This window comes from Loxodonta africana, chromosome 3 (assembly GCF_030014295.1).
Source record: "Loxodonta africana isolate mLoxAfr1 chromosome 3, mLoxAfr1.hap2, whole genome shotgun sequence".
Lineage (NCBI taxonomy): Eukaryota > Metazoa > Chordata > Mammalia > Proboscidea > Elephantidae > Loxodonta > Loxodonta africana.
This window is the reverse complement of record NC_087344.1, coordinates 89,541,591-89,559,174: the sequence shown is the minus strand read 5'-3', so window position 1 is coordinate 89,559,174 and position 17,584 is coordinate 89,541,591. Positions and strand designations below refer to the sequence as shown.

At 38.8% G+C, this 17,584-nt stretch overlaps 1 protein-coding gene across 8 annotated transcripts in view; it reads right to left on the bottom strand.

Moving 5' to 3' along the window:
• OSBPL9 (oxysterol binding protein like 9) overlaps positions 1–17,584 on the bottom strand; it is a 176,605-nt gene that overhangs the window by 99,479 nt on the left and 59,542 nt on the right. For all 8 annotated transcript variants that reach the window (XM_064281953.1, XM_064281954.1, XM_064281955.1 and 5 more), the window contains exon 3: positions 6,629–6,707. In XM_064281953.1, coding sequence (XP_064138023.1) covers positions 6,629–6,707 — 79 coding nt within the window. The remainder of the gene's footprint in view (positions 1–6,628; positions 6,708–17,584) is intronic.

Genomic DNA, 17,584 nt, shown 5'->3' with positions numbered 1-17,584 from the left:
GAATCAGCTCCACAGGAACTTTTTTTTTTTTCTTCTTTCCCAACCCATAATTCACCTGGCAAACTTCTGTTCATTCTTTAGAACTCCGCCAGAGAGAGGAGAGTAGGGAGGGAGAGGAAGGAGATAAAATGGGGGGAAATTGGGACTTAAACAATTGGAAATTTTTAGGGCTGTATGATTTTTGAAAACCCAGGTGGCGCAATGGTTAAGAGCTACAGCTGCTAACCAAAAGGCTGGCAGTTCAAATCCACCAGGTGTTCCTTGAACTCCATGGGACAGTTCTACTTGTCCAATAGTATCACTATAAATCAGAATCCACTTGACAGCAACGGGTTTTCGTATGATTTTTAATTTTGATTCTTATAAAAAGAATTACTTGGTAACAACAACAAAAAAAGCAGCTCAGATACTCTTCTGTGAAACACTGTCTCTTTTGCCACACCATTGCCTTAGTGCCCTATCCACGTTTTTACCACTGCAGCACATTTCACACATTATAACTACTTCTTTACAAGCTCCTTAACATCTTGGACCAAGTCTTCTTTACCTGTATACACTCAGGTAAACTTCTGAACACAGGGAGTTACACACTAGTATGCACTTGGTAAATGTCTGAACTCAACGACTGGTCTAATATCAAAACTGCTTTCCACTCACTAAAAAATTATATGCAAACAACTTTGGCTGACTGATAGGAAATGGATCATTTTTTGCCCTTTTTCAAAAAAGAGCTTGTTTGTAAAGATAAACTGGCAACTATTTTCTTTTTAATCTCTGAATAAGGATAGAATACAGTTGTAGTTTTCAAATCCTTTTAATGCTCTACCTTGGTAGGGTTGCAATTTCCATTCTTGTCTTCTCCCCTGCCCCCTTCTCACACAAACACACAAAAAACAGAGAGAGCGTTTCTTTTCTCAAAACTAAAGACAACTGACTTTGTTTCGAGAATTTTATGGCATTTCTTTAAAATTGAAGATGTCCTAGGTTATCAAGTTACCAGAACTAGAATCACAACGATTATCTGTTAAGTTATCCATTGTTTCAGGAAGGTTTGTTCTCTTCCTGGCACCAATCCTCTTTACCATAAACAAATGATTTCTCTTACTTAAACAAAACCTCCCTTGCTCCCACTCCCCACTCCTGCTACTGTCTTATTCCTCACCTTCCCTTTATAGCTGAACTTGAAAGCCCTATCTATATCATTTTAAAATTATGTTATTGTTGTTCATTGCCATGGAGTTGATTCCAACTCACAGGGACCCTACGTGCGCAGACAAGAACTGCTCCATAGCATTTGCAAGATTGTGACATTAAGGCAACAGATCTCAGGCCTGACTCCTGAGATGCCACAGGGTGGGTTCTAACTGCCAACCTTCTGGTTAGGTTTGTAGTGGAGAGCTTAACTTTTATTACCACCGAGGGAATCCTCTTAAAATTATACTACCTTAAAATTGCTCTTCTCAGCCTTCATACAAACAGATATATGCACACCCATGTTTATTGCAGCTCTGTTTACAATAGCAAAAAGTTGAAAGCAACCAAGGTGTCCATCAACGGATGAATGGGTAAATAAATTGTGGTATATTCACACAATGGAATACTACGCATCGATAAAGAACAGTGACGAATCTGTGAAACATTTCATAACATGGAGGAACCTGGAAGGCATTATGCTGAGCGAAATTAGTCAGAGGCAAAAGGACAAATGTTGTATAAGACCACTATTATAAGATCTTGAGAAATAGTAAACCTGAGAAGAACACATACTTTTGTGGTTACGAGGGGGGGAGGGAGGGAGGGTGGGAGAGGGTTTTTTTTATTGATTAATCAGTAGATAAGAACTGCTTTAGGTGAAGGGAAAGACGACACTCAATACATGGAAGGTCAGCTCAATTGGACTGGACCAAAAGCAAAGAAGTTTCCGGGATAAAATGAATGCTTCAAAGGTCAGCGGAGCAAGCGTGGGGGTCTGGGGAACATGGTTTGCGGGGACTTCTAAGTCAATTGGCAAAATAATTCTATTATGAAATCATTCTGCATCCCACTTTGAAATGTGGCGTCTGGGGTCTTAAATGCTAACAAGCGGCCATCTAAGATGCATCAATTGGTCTCAACCCACCTGGAGCAAAGGAAAATGAAGAACACCGAGGCCACACGACAACTAAGAGCCCAAGAGACAGAAAGGGCCACATGAACCAGAGACCTACATCATCCTGAGACCAGAAGAACTAGTTGGTGCCCGGCCACAATCGATGACTGCCCTGACAGGGAGCACAGCAGAGGACCCCTGAGGGAGCAGGAGATCAGTGGGATACAGACCCCAAATTCTCATAAAAAGACCAAACTTAATGGTCTGACTGAGACTAGAGGAATCCCGGCGGCCATGCTCCCCAGACCTTCTGTTGGCACAGGACAGGAACCATCCCCAAAGACAACTCATCAGACATGAAAGGGACTGGTCAGCAGGTGGGAGAATGACGCTGATGAAGAGTGAGCTAATTATATCAGGTGGACACTTGAGATTGTGTTGGCAACTCTTGTCTGGAGAGGGGATGGGAGGATAGAGAGAGAGGGAAGCCGGCAAAATTGTCAAGAAAGGAGAGACTGAAAGGGCTGACTCAAGAGGGGGAGAGCAAGTGGGAGTAGGGAGTGAGATGTATGTAAACTTATATGTGACAGACTGATTGGATTTGTAAACATTCACTTGAAGCTTAATAAAAGTTATTAAAAAAAAAAAAATTGCTCTTCTCAAGGTTACCAATGAGCTCCTCATTGTTAAAGGCTGTGATCATTTCTCAGTCCTCCCCTTACCTGATCTATCAGCAGCATTTAATATAGTTGTCAATTCTCTCTCCTAGAAACACTTTCCCTCTTGGCTTCCAGCATACTATCCACTGGTTTTCTTCCTCCTCTTTGGTTGCTTTTTGTCAATTGCTTCTGCTAGAAACCCTGGTGGCGTAGTGGTTAAGTGCTATGGCTGCTAACCAAGAGGTCAGCAATTTGAATCCACCAAGTGCTCCTTGAAAACTCTACGGGGCAGTTCTACCCTGTCCTACAGGGTTGCTATGAGTTCCAATTGACTTGATGGCAGTGGGTTTGGTTTTGGGTTCTGTCTCATCTCTGTGCTCTCTAAGAAAATGCTGGGAGTGCTCCAGGGCTCAGTGTTTGAACCTTTTCTTTTTTCTCTCTACATTACTCCCTAAGCCTTACAGCTTTAAACACCATTTGTATGCCAATGACCCCAAATTTATTTCTCCAGCCCAAACTCCTCAGAACTCCAGACTCCAGCTGCCTACTTGACATCTCCATTTGGATGTCTGACAGACATCTAAAACTTGTTTAATAATCACGTCCAAAACTAATCTCCTGATGCCCACCCACCCACGCCTTACACACACAAAAACAAGTTGCTCTTGCAGTCCGTCATCTCAGTTAATGGCAACTTCCATTAGTGTTGCTCAAGCCAAAAATCTTGATATTAATCTTGACTCCTTTCTCCCACATGGAGAGAAATAAATACAATATCAAAATAAATACGGTATCATACAACGGACTATTACTTAGCAATAAAAAAAGAAACTAATGACTAACACATGCAACAACATGGATGAATGTTAAAAATATGTGGAGAGCAAATCAGTGGTTACCTGGCCTGGGGGCTGGAGTGGAGATTGACTGAAACGGGCATAAAGGAATCTTCTGGAGTGATGAAATGTTCTGTATCTTGATTGTGGGGGCACTTATATGAGTGAATAAATGACAAAACTCATAGAAGTGTATAATGTTTACATTTAATTGTATGTTAATTATATCTCAATAAAGTTGGTTAAACACACACAATTGGACCACTTCTCACTACCTTCCTACACTCACTGCTACAATAGTGAAAGCTTCCATGATGTTGGAAATCACCATCATTCTTCTGGATTGCAAAAGCCTCCTGACTATTTCCCCTGCTTCTGTCCTTGCTCCCCTGCATTTTACACTCAACACAGAGGCCAGAGTAATCCTGTTAAAACATAAATCACATCATGTTACTCCTCTGCTCAAAATCCTCTAATGGCTTCTTAGTAAAAGTCAATGTCCTTATTGGGATTTATAAGACCTTACATGATGGCTCTTTGTTACCTCTCTCCCACTACTCTCCCCCATGGTTATCTGCATTCCAGCCAGTGCTGTTCTTCAAATATGTCACACACTCCTTTGCACTTACTGTTCTTCTGCCTGGAATGATGCAAACCTCCACTCCCAACATAGCCACATGGCTTGTTCCCTCAATTTCTTCAGGTCTTTCACAGAAGGGCACCATCTCAGTGAGTCTGGCTGCCCTAAAATTTCAACACCTTGCCCTCACCTCACTTCTATTTCACTTTCTCCTTTCCTTTTTTTTTTTCCCCTCCCCAGGACTTATTCTCTATTTACTTATACTTCACCAATTTACTTTATTTATTGGCTTTCTCCTCTACCAGAATGGATAACTCAAGAAGGCAGGGAGTTTCTTCTGTTTTTTTTTTGATCACTATATCCCTAGAACTTAGGATATCTACAACAGATGTTAAATGAATAAATTAATGTATCTGGACAAATTATAGCTTTCCTTTTAATAGGTGATAGTAAAAGGAATTTGTTTTATAGATGCATCAATTGATACTTCATTTGCTTTCAAAATTCTGGTATATTAACAAAAATTAACACATTTAAATGTATCTTAATATATCAGTCAAATTTATCTTCAATTCTAATCAAGAATATAAGATCTACTGGGACGCTGAGAACTTTTTATCAGGTTTGCATAGATTTTCTTAAAAGCAAGGACCTTTGAACATGAAATAACTCTCATTATTGCTGAAAAATAGATACACAGTCTTATTTGGTTCTTTGCAAAAGACAGATAATCTCATGTTGCCTCAGATACTCATAACTATTACAGTAGAAAAATATCAAACTGACAGTCTCAGATCAAAGAATCCATTTTGAAAATGCACATAACTCTTACTTATCCTTACCATTTAAAGTTCATCTTTCAAGCAAGCCACATAATGCTAGTGTTAAAGGAGAGGTGAGTTTAACGTAAATTATTTAATAGTAAATCAGAAGATGGAGATGTTTTTACTGTATAGGTCTGAGTCCCTTCTCCTTTAAACAAGCAAATAGTACAGCTTCTGGAAGTCCAAAGGAAGTGTCTCTGCAGAGGAGAGAATTCCATACTGCAGCCTTCACCTGCATTCAGCAGCTCTTTCTTGAAATGCATTAAAGTGCTCAACTTCATTCAAGAAAAGAGTTCCAGTGTGTGGAAATTATCTGCTTTGGTTTATAAGCAGCAACACATACTTAACTTAAAAATAAAGAACTTGTGCTTTATAATAGAATTTAAAATGCTTTATGAGGTTTACATGGAATGGAAAATTTCAGGACAGCATCACCATTTAAGCATCTCTAAATAAATAATATGACCAATACAGTAAATTTTTTAAGGATGAGCAGGAGAAAGTATTACAGATATCACTACTGAATGTACTGATTTGTCTTTATTATATACAAGCTGCATCTTTCATTTCGATGTCAATTTCTTAAACAGACAATAAAAAAATAATTGTAATATACCATGTATCCTAGCATGGGAGGACAATAGCTGTCTGAACAACTAGCATAACATATCTGGTCACTGTTATACTCTATAACCAAAACATTATTAAGCTATAATCAATCAGGACAATTTACTTAGTATTTATTTATTTTGTAATACGTAGCATCACAGTATATTGTCATCTGTACTTCAAAGAAAGTACGAACATCTCCAAACCTTCTCACTTCTAAGTTTCTTGGGCTGCTTTAAACAAAAAATAGAGGTTACTCTATATTGGCAAAAAAAGGAAAACATCTGTACTAAAGCTAGCAGACACTCCTAGTAGATGAGAGGTACATTAGAACAGGATCATTAAAATTGAGTTTTATTTGCTAGTTTAGCGTTTTCAAAGCAAGATGAAACGAGAATGATCATACAGTACCTTACCCTTTCTACCGGTGAACCAGAGCATGCAATGCCGAAACATAGCAGTGACAGATGGCATTGGTGTTATTAACTATAAAAAGGATAATAGCAGAGAAATGATGGCTGGCAGACAAGACACAGAAATGCAGATGAAATGAATGCAAACTTGCAGTTCTTGAAGCAAAGCAAAACCTTTAAGCCAAAGGTTGCCACTAGCTTCAATTTAGTTTACACTTCAAGTTTTATGCAGACAAACACTGCAGCTTTCACAGTCTTTAGACTCTTCATGCAGAAGCGGAACCATACTCCTTAATAAAGAAGATCAGCAACCTTCTGTAAACACAAGCCAGCAGCAGCAGCAGCCCATTACTCTCTCCCTTCACTGATATTTATCCTTTAAATTTTTAATCTCCAATTGCAGCCAGATCCACAGTCGTTTCAAATAGATCTGTATCCACTGCAGACAGATACAAATCCCTGCCTAACCTGCAGTACCACTTCATCCAGAACGTTCCTGTGTACTCGTTCATGCAGGATCTGTTGCAAAACCATTCAAGCCATTTAGCAAACAACCCACAAGAGAAGGAAAGAAGCAGTTGGGACTATGAAGAGAAAGAATCTCTTCTTTCAGCTCACCCTGGAAATGGAAGGTTTTCTGATCAACAGTTATTGTGAAGGTGCTGTCGTCCTCATCGTCTATACCAATCACAGCTCCCTGTGAAACAAAGAGCAAAATCCCAATAAGGCAAACAATGACATCAGCAATGTTCACTAGTGCTACAGCCCTGGAATGATCAATGCACCGAAGACACTGGAAGCAGGCTAGACACAGCAATGGAGAATCTGAACCCTAGTTTTGCTTAAGGAGGAAGAACTAAAGGAGAGAGGATACGCAGGGCACTGTGGTACTCTGCATTCATGACCACGGAAAGGGCATGAATGTGGTGGGGGGTTGGGGGTAGAGGACAAACACTTAAGTTGAATCTAGAATCTAAGAGTCAGCTGCTGAGCCTTTCTGAGCTTTAGACTGCTCTCTAAAATGGGAATCAGAATCTCCACCTCACTAGGCTGCGGCTCAGATGGCAGGTGTTCTTCATTGGGATGCTTCTGTGTTATACTTGTTAGTGCAGAAATGCCAGGTGACACTGGCTTTAAAACAGTCCCAATCACTTCTCCCAGTGCTCCCATAACCGCTTGTATATCCCTCTGCCATCACACCTTTCATACTCTACTATGTTTATCTGTTTATACGTTTGCTATGAGGTTTTAGAAGTCAAGGACTGTTTTATTTACCTTGACACATGGCACTCAAGTACATACTCAATATATGTTTTCTAAATGAAGACATAAACAACTCTCCAGGAAAGGGGGCAGGGAGTGGAGAATTGCACTTATAAGTTGTTTCTTGGGGGTAGGTGGATAGGGTAGGTTTTATATCTTCTTTTTCTTATATTCAACTTACACGTAGCCTATTAAAACAGCAGAAATTAAGAGGAAAGAGGAAGTTACACAAAATAGGGAGTCTATTTGGTTAGTGTCAAGAAATAAGTGTCTTAAGTATTCCAGAGAGGAAGATGGGATATGTCAAATGCCTGAGGTTCGTGACAAGAGAAGCAGTATGCCACAGGTAAAACCAAAGACCTTGAAAATGGGGGTTGAAAAGACTCAAGGGGCCAAAATACCTAATCCCATTAAAAAAGCTATTTAGAGGGACTACTCCTATCCCAGGAAGATTAGGTACTAGTCAAACATTTATTCAGTTTTTCACAGAAGCTGTCTGGATGAACATCAAATCTCATTGACTCAAATTATCTTAGTTATTCCTCAATTCAGATTATGTAGGAATTTTTATCTCCATTTTCAGATAAGGAAATTGTTTCCAGAGACTATAACAACTTACTTGGGATCATATAAGAGTTAATGGGAGAACCAGGACAGGATCACCATTAGGAAGATGCCTCCCTATTCCATAACATCAAATACAGCCACATCTCAATAGGTAAGCATGTATGGGGAACAGTTCATTCTGGATAACTTAATTTTTGTGGCTAAATGAGCTAACCCTTTAACTTATGATGTACTAAGTATCTGAAAAGCCATAACCAAATACAAAAATATGTGCTAGATATAGCTCTGGAACATGTAACAATAGTCCCTGCCCTCAAGGCACTTACATTCCATATAGAAGATAAAACATGCCAAGAGGTACGGATAATATAATGGGAAAAAATGATCTCTACAAAGATGAGCCTCAAAAACATTATGCTAAATGAAAGAAGCCAGGCACAAAAGATAACACGTTGTGTAATTCCATATATATGAAGTGTCCAGAATAGGCAAATCCATAGAGACAGAAAGTATATCAGTGGTTACCTAGCGCTGTGGGGCGGGGGGTGGTCACTGGGGTGAGATGAGGGGTAACTGTTTAATGTTTTCTTTATTAGGTGATGAAAATGTTTTAAAACTGACTGTGGTGATGGCTGCGCAATTCCGTGAATATACTAAAACCATCAAATTATATACTTTAAACGGGTGAATTGTACAGTATGTGTATTATATCTCAATAAAGCTGTAACTCACTCTACTCCCGAATGCCTGTTCTTTCTTTAGAGTCACTAGTCACCTAGTCAACTCTGATAGAAACCTCCAGGTCCTGTACATGTCCTCCCTCATTCCATTACCACAAGTTGTGTTCATTCCACCTCTGAATTATTCTATCAAGTTCACTAACTCTTCTCCACCCTCACTGCTATTGCCCTAATGCTGGCTCTCATCACTTCTTGCTTGATAATGCAATCTGTCTGCCTTCAGTCTGGCAACCTTCTAGTCTATAGTCCTTGCTATTGCCAGAGTAACATTTCTAAAGAACAGACTCTTACAGGAGACCCAGATGTTTAAAACCTTTCTCAACTCTCCGTGAGCAATTAGATAAAAGTCAACATTTCTATATAATGCCTGTCAAGACTGCTCAAAACTTTTCCACTGCCATTGCCCACCTCCCCTTCTTTTCCATCTCACAGAGACCCTATATACACTTAGCCTCAACATTTCTTCAACACCCTGAAAAATACACTATGCAATTTCACTCTTTTATTGCCTTCCTCAAACTCAATTCCTCACCATTTGTTACACAAAAGCAAAACCCCATTCTCTCTCTCTAGCTACCACCTCCTCTCTCATTGCTTTCACAAAGGAGCTTTTTGAAAACTGGTCCTGCTCAAGGTCAATATTCCTTAGCCTTTCATCCACTCCTGTAATCCAGCTTCCTTCCCACCACTGCACCAAACTGCTCTCACACATCTCTAGGACCACTCTGCTACCCTTTAGTTTTGTAGTAAGGCACCTCTCTGAAGCATTTGCTGCTGCTGCCGCCCATTTCTTCCTTGAAACCTTTCCTCCCCTTCCTTTGATAGCACTTTATTTTGGTTCCCCCTCAACCTGACCATTTCTTCTTAGTCTCCTTCACAAGCTCTCATTCTCTTGCTCATCCTTTAAATGAGGTTCCCTATGGTCTGTCTTCAAATTGTTTTCTTATGTCAAACATTTTCCCTGGCTGATCTTACTCCTCACTTGCTTGAACTACTTTGGTATCAATGGTTCTTACTCTTACCGACCCCCAAAATGTGATAAAAACAAAAATCCTTTCCCCAGAAACAAACAAGCACCTTCAAAGTTTTACATACACTTGCAAAGAAGTTCACAGACCCCTAAAGCCTGATCGTGGACCACCAGCAAGTCCACAAATAACAGACTAAGGACTCCCAATTCATAACACTGATGACTCCCAAAATGGTACCTCCAGTTTAGCTCTGTCTCCTGAGCTCTAAGCCTATTTATCTAACTTCACAAGGGCACTCAACCTAATATCTCATCAATCAACCAACCAACCACTTGTCAAGTTAACTCTGACTCATGGTGACCCCATGTGTGTCAGAGTACAACTGTGCTCTATAGGTTTCCAATGGCTGATTTTTCATAAAGGGATCACCAGGCCTTTCTTCCAAGGTGCTTCTTAGTAGACTCAAACCATCAACATTTTCAGTTAGTACATTAACAGTATGCTCCACCCAGGGGCTCTGGAGTCTGACTGGCTACTCGAATTCAACACACTCCAAAATGAATTAACCTTCCCAGCAAAACTGTTCCTTTTCTTGTGGCCCCCTATTTTGGTTAATGGCAATGCCATACTTAAAATCGCATAAGCTAGAAACCTAAGAGTCTATCCTTGATTTCTCCCTTTTTCTAGATATCTACAGGACCAAAACCAAACTCATGTTTTCCCACAAAACTGTTCCTTCTCTAATGTTTCCCATATCTGTAAGTGGCCTGAATGTCCTCTCAATTTCCCTAACTAGAAACTTCAGCACTGTCCTTGATTCCTTCCCTCTTGGTCTCTGTCCACACTCAATCAATCATTGTAGCTTACAACACTGTCATCTTTTGCCTGAATTACTACAAAGTTCTTACTGAGGCATCCTCCCGCTAATCCATACAGTCACCCACACCACCTTCCTAACACACAAGTATTTGATCCTGTATTCCTGTTTAAAATCTTGAATGGCCCTTTATTACCTAAGCTGTGCTTCTAAAACATTTCTACCTAAGTATCCTTGACAGCCTATACAGGAGAAAGCATTCCTTTCTGGTCTGTACCTCACTCTAATCAAAGGCTTCTTTGAAGACTTTGGAATTTAACAGTCTTCCACATCAAATGGGTCTTGATATTACCTGAGGGTTCTTCAAGGCATACATGCACAATTCATCTGACACTCTGGCCTTCCAATTTCTTGATTTGTTCAACTCAAATAAAGTTCGTTGCCAATCTCCTTCAGTCACTCATTCCCTGTGGCAATACCATAGATCTGCACTGTCTAATTCTATAGGCACTGTTGTTGTTAGGTGCTGTTGAGTCCGTTCCAACTCATAGCAACCCTATGTACAAAAGAAGCAAACAGTGCCCGGTGCTGCGCCATCCTCACAAGAGTTGTTATGCTTGAGTCCACTGTTGCAGCCACTGTGTCAATCCATCTCATTGAGGGTCTTCCTCTTTTCCACTGAGCCTGTACTTTACCAAGAATGGTGTCCTTCTCCAGGGACTGGTCCCTCCTGAAAACATGTCCAAAGTACGTGAGATGAAGCCTCTCCATCCTCAATTCTAATGAGCATTCTGGAAATACTTCTTTCCAGACACTAGCTATATATAAATAATTAAATTTTAATTTTAATTAATTAAAACTAAGTAAAATTTAAAACTCAGTTCTTCAGTCACACTAGCCATTTTTCTAGCGTTCAACAGTCACATGTGGCTAGTGGCCACCTATCGGACAGCACATTTTCATTACTGCAGAAAGTTATATTGAACGACGTTGCCCTAGACCCTGCTATCATAGAGAACTAAGCCACACCAAATATTACTGCCAGCTACCAAACATGTTCAATGAGCCGGGCCCTACGGTAAGCACTTTACACATACTATCTCATCTGAGAACCAAAAAAGCCCAACTTTACAATGAAATGTAACATATACCCAGGAAACAGAAGTTCCCCTTGCAACCCTTCCTAATCATTAACCCTGCCCTCCATCCCAAAGGTAAACACTACCATGAGCTCTAACATTACGAATTAGTTTTGTTTTTGAGCTTCATATAAACGGACTCATTCTACATATTTTCTTTTGTGTCTGGCTTCTTTCACTCAATGTACTGTTTGTGAGATTCATCCATGTTGTTGTATATAGCAGTAATTTATTCATTTTCATTGCTATGTACAGTATTCTTCTGTATGGATATGTCACGAACTATTTACCCATTGCACTGTAAAGAGACATTTATGTTGTTTCCAGTTTTAGGTTATTAGAACAATGTTGCTATGAACATTCTTGTTCGTATCTTTCGTTATACCTATGCTTATATTTCTATTAGATACAAATCAAGAAGTGAATTTGCTAGGTCATAGGGTATACATGGGAGCCCTCGTGGCACAGTGGTTAAAAGCTTGGTTGCTAACCAAGAGGTCAGGGGCTCAAATCCACCAGCCGCTCCTTGGAAACCCTATGGGGCAGTTCTACTCTGACCTAGAGAGTCGCTATGAGTCGGAATCGACTCGACAGCAGTGGGTTTGGGTTTTTTGGGGTTTACAGTATACATATGTCAACTTTAGTAAACACTATCAAACAGTTCTCAAAATTGACATTGCCAATTACACTCACGCCAGGAGTGTACAAAAGGTTCAACTGCTCCACATCTTCACTAACTTTTACTTTAGTCATTCTGGCAAGTGAGTAGTGGCATCTCTTAATGGTTTTCATTTCCATTTTCCTGATAATTAATGAGGTTGAGTATGTTTTTATGTTTATTGGCCATTTGAATATTCTCTTTTATGAAACAGTTCAAGTTTCTTGCCCATTGATAAGACTGACTACCTTCTTCTAATTATTTGTTGGAGCTCTTTATATATTCTGGATACAAGCTCTTCATTGGCTATGAATTAGGCAAGTACCTTCTCCCATCCTGTTGCCTGCCTTGGTACTTTCATACAGATTGGATATTCTTGGCCATTTACAAATTTTAGAGTTAGCTTGACAAATTTTACACACACACACTTACTAGGATGCTGGCTGGACTGACTGGGAATGAACTGGGAATGTCATTTATTTAGGTCTTCTTGAATTTCAATTATGCTTTATAATTTTCTGGTCTTGCCTATCTTTTGTTAAGATTTATTCCTAGTAGTTGATGTTTTATAGTAGTTGTCCAAGCTATTATAAATATTCTCTGCTTTTAAAAATATTTGAATTATCATTGATTTTTGTATCATGATCTTACATCCAGTAATCTTGCTAAATTCACTTATCAATTTAATAGTATATCTGCAGATTCTTTAGTATTTTCTGTATATTCAATTAAGTTGCTGTAAATAATATCTTTTACTTTTTCCATTCTAATCGTTATACCTTATATTTTTATTTTCTTGCTTTATTTATATTTTGTTTTTAGCTAAGACTGTCACTACCATGGCAGACAATGTTGAATAGAAATGGTGATAGAGGGCATCCTTGTCTCATTATGGATCTCTCTCGAATTCCCCACTGCAGCTATTTAAAAACTTCTCTACCCTCCTTGAATCCCCAACAATGCCAAAAACAAAACCAAAAGACAACAACAAAAGTAATGATCAGGTAAGAACTCTAACCTTCTTTCTATGCCCTCCTACCTACAGATTCTCCTACATTTAAACTTACACTTGGTTTCTTTCCCCTTGTCATGATGGGAAGAGTCCATTCTTCTATTTAAAAACCAATCTCTCCACTCATGCTCCATCTCCTGCCACCTGTTCTCAGATTTCTTACCCTACCAATTTTCAGTCTCTCTCTCTTTCTTTGCTTTTTCCCAACATGTACACATGCTTGCCTGTACCCTCTTTAAGAACAAAATAAACAAACAAACAAGACCCCTGGATTCTACATCCTCATCTAACAACTGCCCCCCTCCCCCCACCCCCATCAAGACTATTTAGAGTTGCCCTAGCCTCCTGCCTATAATTTAACTCCCATTCTTTGGAAGATAGATAATCACATCGATGGCTTTTCCTCACCTTCAAAGAGTGACCATATTTTCTGGTTTCTGGTTTTACAGTCCTGGATTACTCCTGATGTTCTGGCATAATAAGTAATAAATAGATCCCCCTTTCACAAGAGTGTCCTGGTTTAAGGGATACAGTCACTCTACCACAGCCTAGCATAAAAGGCCCTTAGTGATCTGCTCTATACGTACTACTCCGGTCTCATCTCTCATAAAATTCTACGCTCCAGCCATAAGGAATTTCTTGAGGTTTACCAGTTGTTCCGAGCTTTCTTCCACCATCACACCTTTGTGTGTGTTTCCTCCGCCTGAAAAATCCTTCCTCTCCCCTTACCTGGGTTTATACTACTTTTTGCATCTGATAAAGCAAAGCTCTCTTTTGACAATCCATACACAGAATGGTATTCTATTGTTAAGCAAAGTTCTTTGTTATGCCAAAATATCAAAGATTTTATTTCAGCCCTGTTTTATGACCCATTGTACCAATATAATAACACATACATATCTTTCAGCGACTTCTCAAGATTTTTCTTCTGAAGGTTTCAGATGGTCAACCATTCAGGTTCAGCTAGCACGTGGATTACCAAGGTGCCTGCTGCTCCAGGGTCACCCTGTCCAGGTTCAGACAGAAAGCAACTGGAGCTACACAGTCTTGTCCAACCAGATGAATCTCCTTACTTTCCCTCTTCCCCTTTTTTCCACAAACAGGCATATTTCAGACATGAATCATACTTCTGGTGTCACAAACAGGAAGATAGTTTTGCTCCCATGACTTCGACAAAAATAGAATTTTGACTATTTGGGGGCCAATCCCCCTTTGTAAGAAGAAAATGAGAAGTTGCTTGGTGAACTGGCTCCAAAGATAATAAAAAAGGAATGACGACTCCTGGTCACAGATTGTTCACGTAGCTCCTGAAAGGGATGTAGACAGTGCTAAGAACACACAGCACAGCTACTCCTACTGTAACTTCACAGCTGCATACCTTCCCTCATTGCTGAAATGATATGTCTATCTTACATTCATATAATACATTTTAATATGCTTTCTGAGATTTAGGCAGAACAGATTATTACTCTTTCTTAGAGACTAGGAGGTTGAGGCTTAAAATATTTACCCAAGGTCCTGAAGCTAAATGACAAGAGAATTCAGGTCTTGCAACTCCTGATCCAAAGCCCAAAGATCCAAATTAACAGGCTTGTAATAATAAGCAACATTCAATACACTTATTAAATACCTACTGTAGGTCAGAAACTATAATAGCTAGGGGATGTAAAGAGGATAAAATGCACCTCTACCCTAAGGAGCACATAAGTCTAGAGGGGAGAGAGAAAAGTCAACAATATACCTGTAGTAGGAAGCAAAGGGGCTACGGGAGCACAGAAAGGCTCAAGACCCAGCCTGCTCACCAGAGAAGATGCTACGTGAAGAAGCTACTGCTTTGACTGTATATAAGTGAAGGCATTTGTCCCCAGTCCACTCTTCCTCCATACCCAGAGGTAATGACTATTCTAAAGCTAGTGTAATATTGACACTAACCAGGCATGAACAACATACAATATAGCTTTTTCCTTATTCAGGTCTTCCTTTAGTTTTTAAATGTTTTATAATTTTTCACCTTCCAAGGAATGCATTTATCTTGTAAAATATATTCCTAGGTAACTGAGAGTTCTTGTTACTGTTGTAAATAGAATTCTTTTTTATAACTTTTTTTCTAGTTGGGTTGGGGTAATATAGAGGAACACTACTGCTTCTTGTATATTGATCTCATATCCAAAAACTTTGCTGAAGGCAATCAAACTGCCAACCTTTTGGTTAGAAGCCAAGTACTAAACTATTGCATTACCAGGGCTCCTAGTCATTAAAATAGCTTTTCTGCAGATTCTTGCAAACTTTTTTTATGTAAACAATCATATCATCTGAAAATACCAGTAATTCCTATTGTTTTCGTCCAATCTTTTTTCTTTGTATCTTTTTCTTGTATCACCATGTTTGCCAAGACCTCTAGTAGTATGTATAGAAACAGCACCTGCAAACACTGATAATTTTGATTCTTCCTTCCAAGCCTTATATCTTTTGTGTTCTTTTTTTGTCTTACAGCATTCACTATGACCTCCAGTACAATGTTGTATAGAAGCAGCAAAAGCAGGCACCTCTGTCTTGTTGATTTTAAAGAGAATGCTTCTACTGTTTCACTATTAAGTACTCTGTAGCCTTTTAACAAATACTCTTTATCACATTAAGGATGTTCTCTTCTATTCGTTTGTTGTTCTCAGGTGCCGTTCAGTCTGTTCCAACTCATGGCGACCCTACGTACAACAGAAGGAAATGCTGCCAGGTACACCATCCTCACATATCCTTGCAATGGCTTGAGCCCATTGTTGCAACCACTGTGTCAATTCATCTCATGGAGGGTCTTCCTCTCTTTATTCCTAGTTTGCTTAAAATGCACATTTCATTTTATTCACTACTTCTTCTGTGTTTATTCAAATGGTCATGTAATTTTTCTCTTTTAATTTGTTAAAATGGTAACTAATTTTTTAATTAGCATTCTAGTATTTGCAGAATAAACCCTATTTAGTCATAACACTTTCATTTATTATACATTACTGGTATGGTTTACTGTATTTTATTCAGGATTTTGGTATCTGCATTAACAAGGGACACTGGCCTAAAAATGTCCTTTCTTTTAATGTACTTGTGTGGTTTTGTATCAAGGTTATGCCAAAAACCCAAACCAAATCCATTGTCAGTCGAGTTGATTACAACTCATAAGAACTCTATAGGACAGAGTAGAACTATCCCATAGGGTTTCCAAGGAGCACCTGGTGGTTTTCAAACTGCCAATCTTTTGGTTAGTAGCTGAACACTTAACCACTGGCACCACCAGGTTATACCAGTGCCATACAATTAGTTGAACACTTCTATTTCTAATCTCAGAACAGCATGGTTATCTGTACCTACAAGGGTTGGTAAAACTTACCTGATACTTTTCTGTGAGAGATTTTTTTTTTTTTAAACTACTGATTCAATATCTTTAATGGTTATGGTACTATTAGAGTTTTCTACTTCTTCTTAATTCTGGTGATTTATACAATCCTAGGAAATTATGCATTTTCAGCTTTCAAATTTACTGGCATATTCTTCATAGCTCATTTATGATTCTTCATCTCTACTATATAGATGGGAGGAAACCCTGGTGGTGTAGTGGTTAAGTGCTACGGCTGCTAACCAAAGGGTTGGCAGTTCAAATCCACCAGGTGCTCCTTGGAAACTCTATGGGGCAGTTCTACTCTGTCCTACGGGGTTGCTATGAGTTGGAATCGACTCGACGGCAGTGGGTTTGGTTTTTGGTTTGGTTAGGTAGCTATCACTTCTTTATCTCTGCTTATATTATCTATTTGTGTCTTTGCTTTCTCCCCCTTCCCCCCACCAAAAAATCTTACCAGGGTTTATTTCATTACTTTTTTCATAGGACGAATTTTCTGTTTATTGATGCTCCCTAGTATTTGTTTCCCATTTCATTAATGTATGCTCTTTGCTATTTTTTATTTCTATTTTCTTACTATTATTCTTTTCTTTTCGTAGTTTTTAATATTTAATGCTAAGTTCATCAATTTTCAATGTTTTATAATATATTCATTTAAGATTATAAACTATGAGTTTTAATATGCAGTCCCCTCATTATCATTCAGGTCTAAATATTTCATAATTCCCATTATGATTTCTACTTTCACCCATGAATTATTTAGAAGTGTTATCAAAGAATATTATCTATATGATACTATATCTTTAGTATTCTCTTTTTCTGTAACAATTTTAATTTTTTTCTTAAAGCCTTTTATGTCTGACATCTACACTGCTTCCCTGCTTTCTTTTGGTTAGAATATGCCTGAAATATCTTTTTCCATGATTTTCTGTTTTACTTCATTTTAAAAGTATAATTATGAAATAGTGTCAACATTCAGAAAATATAGCACTAATGACATCTATGGACCAATCACAGAGATTAAA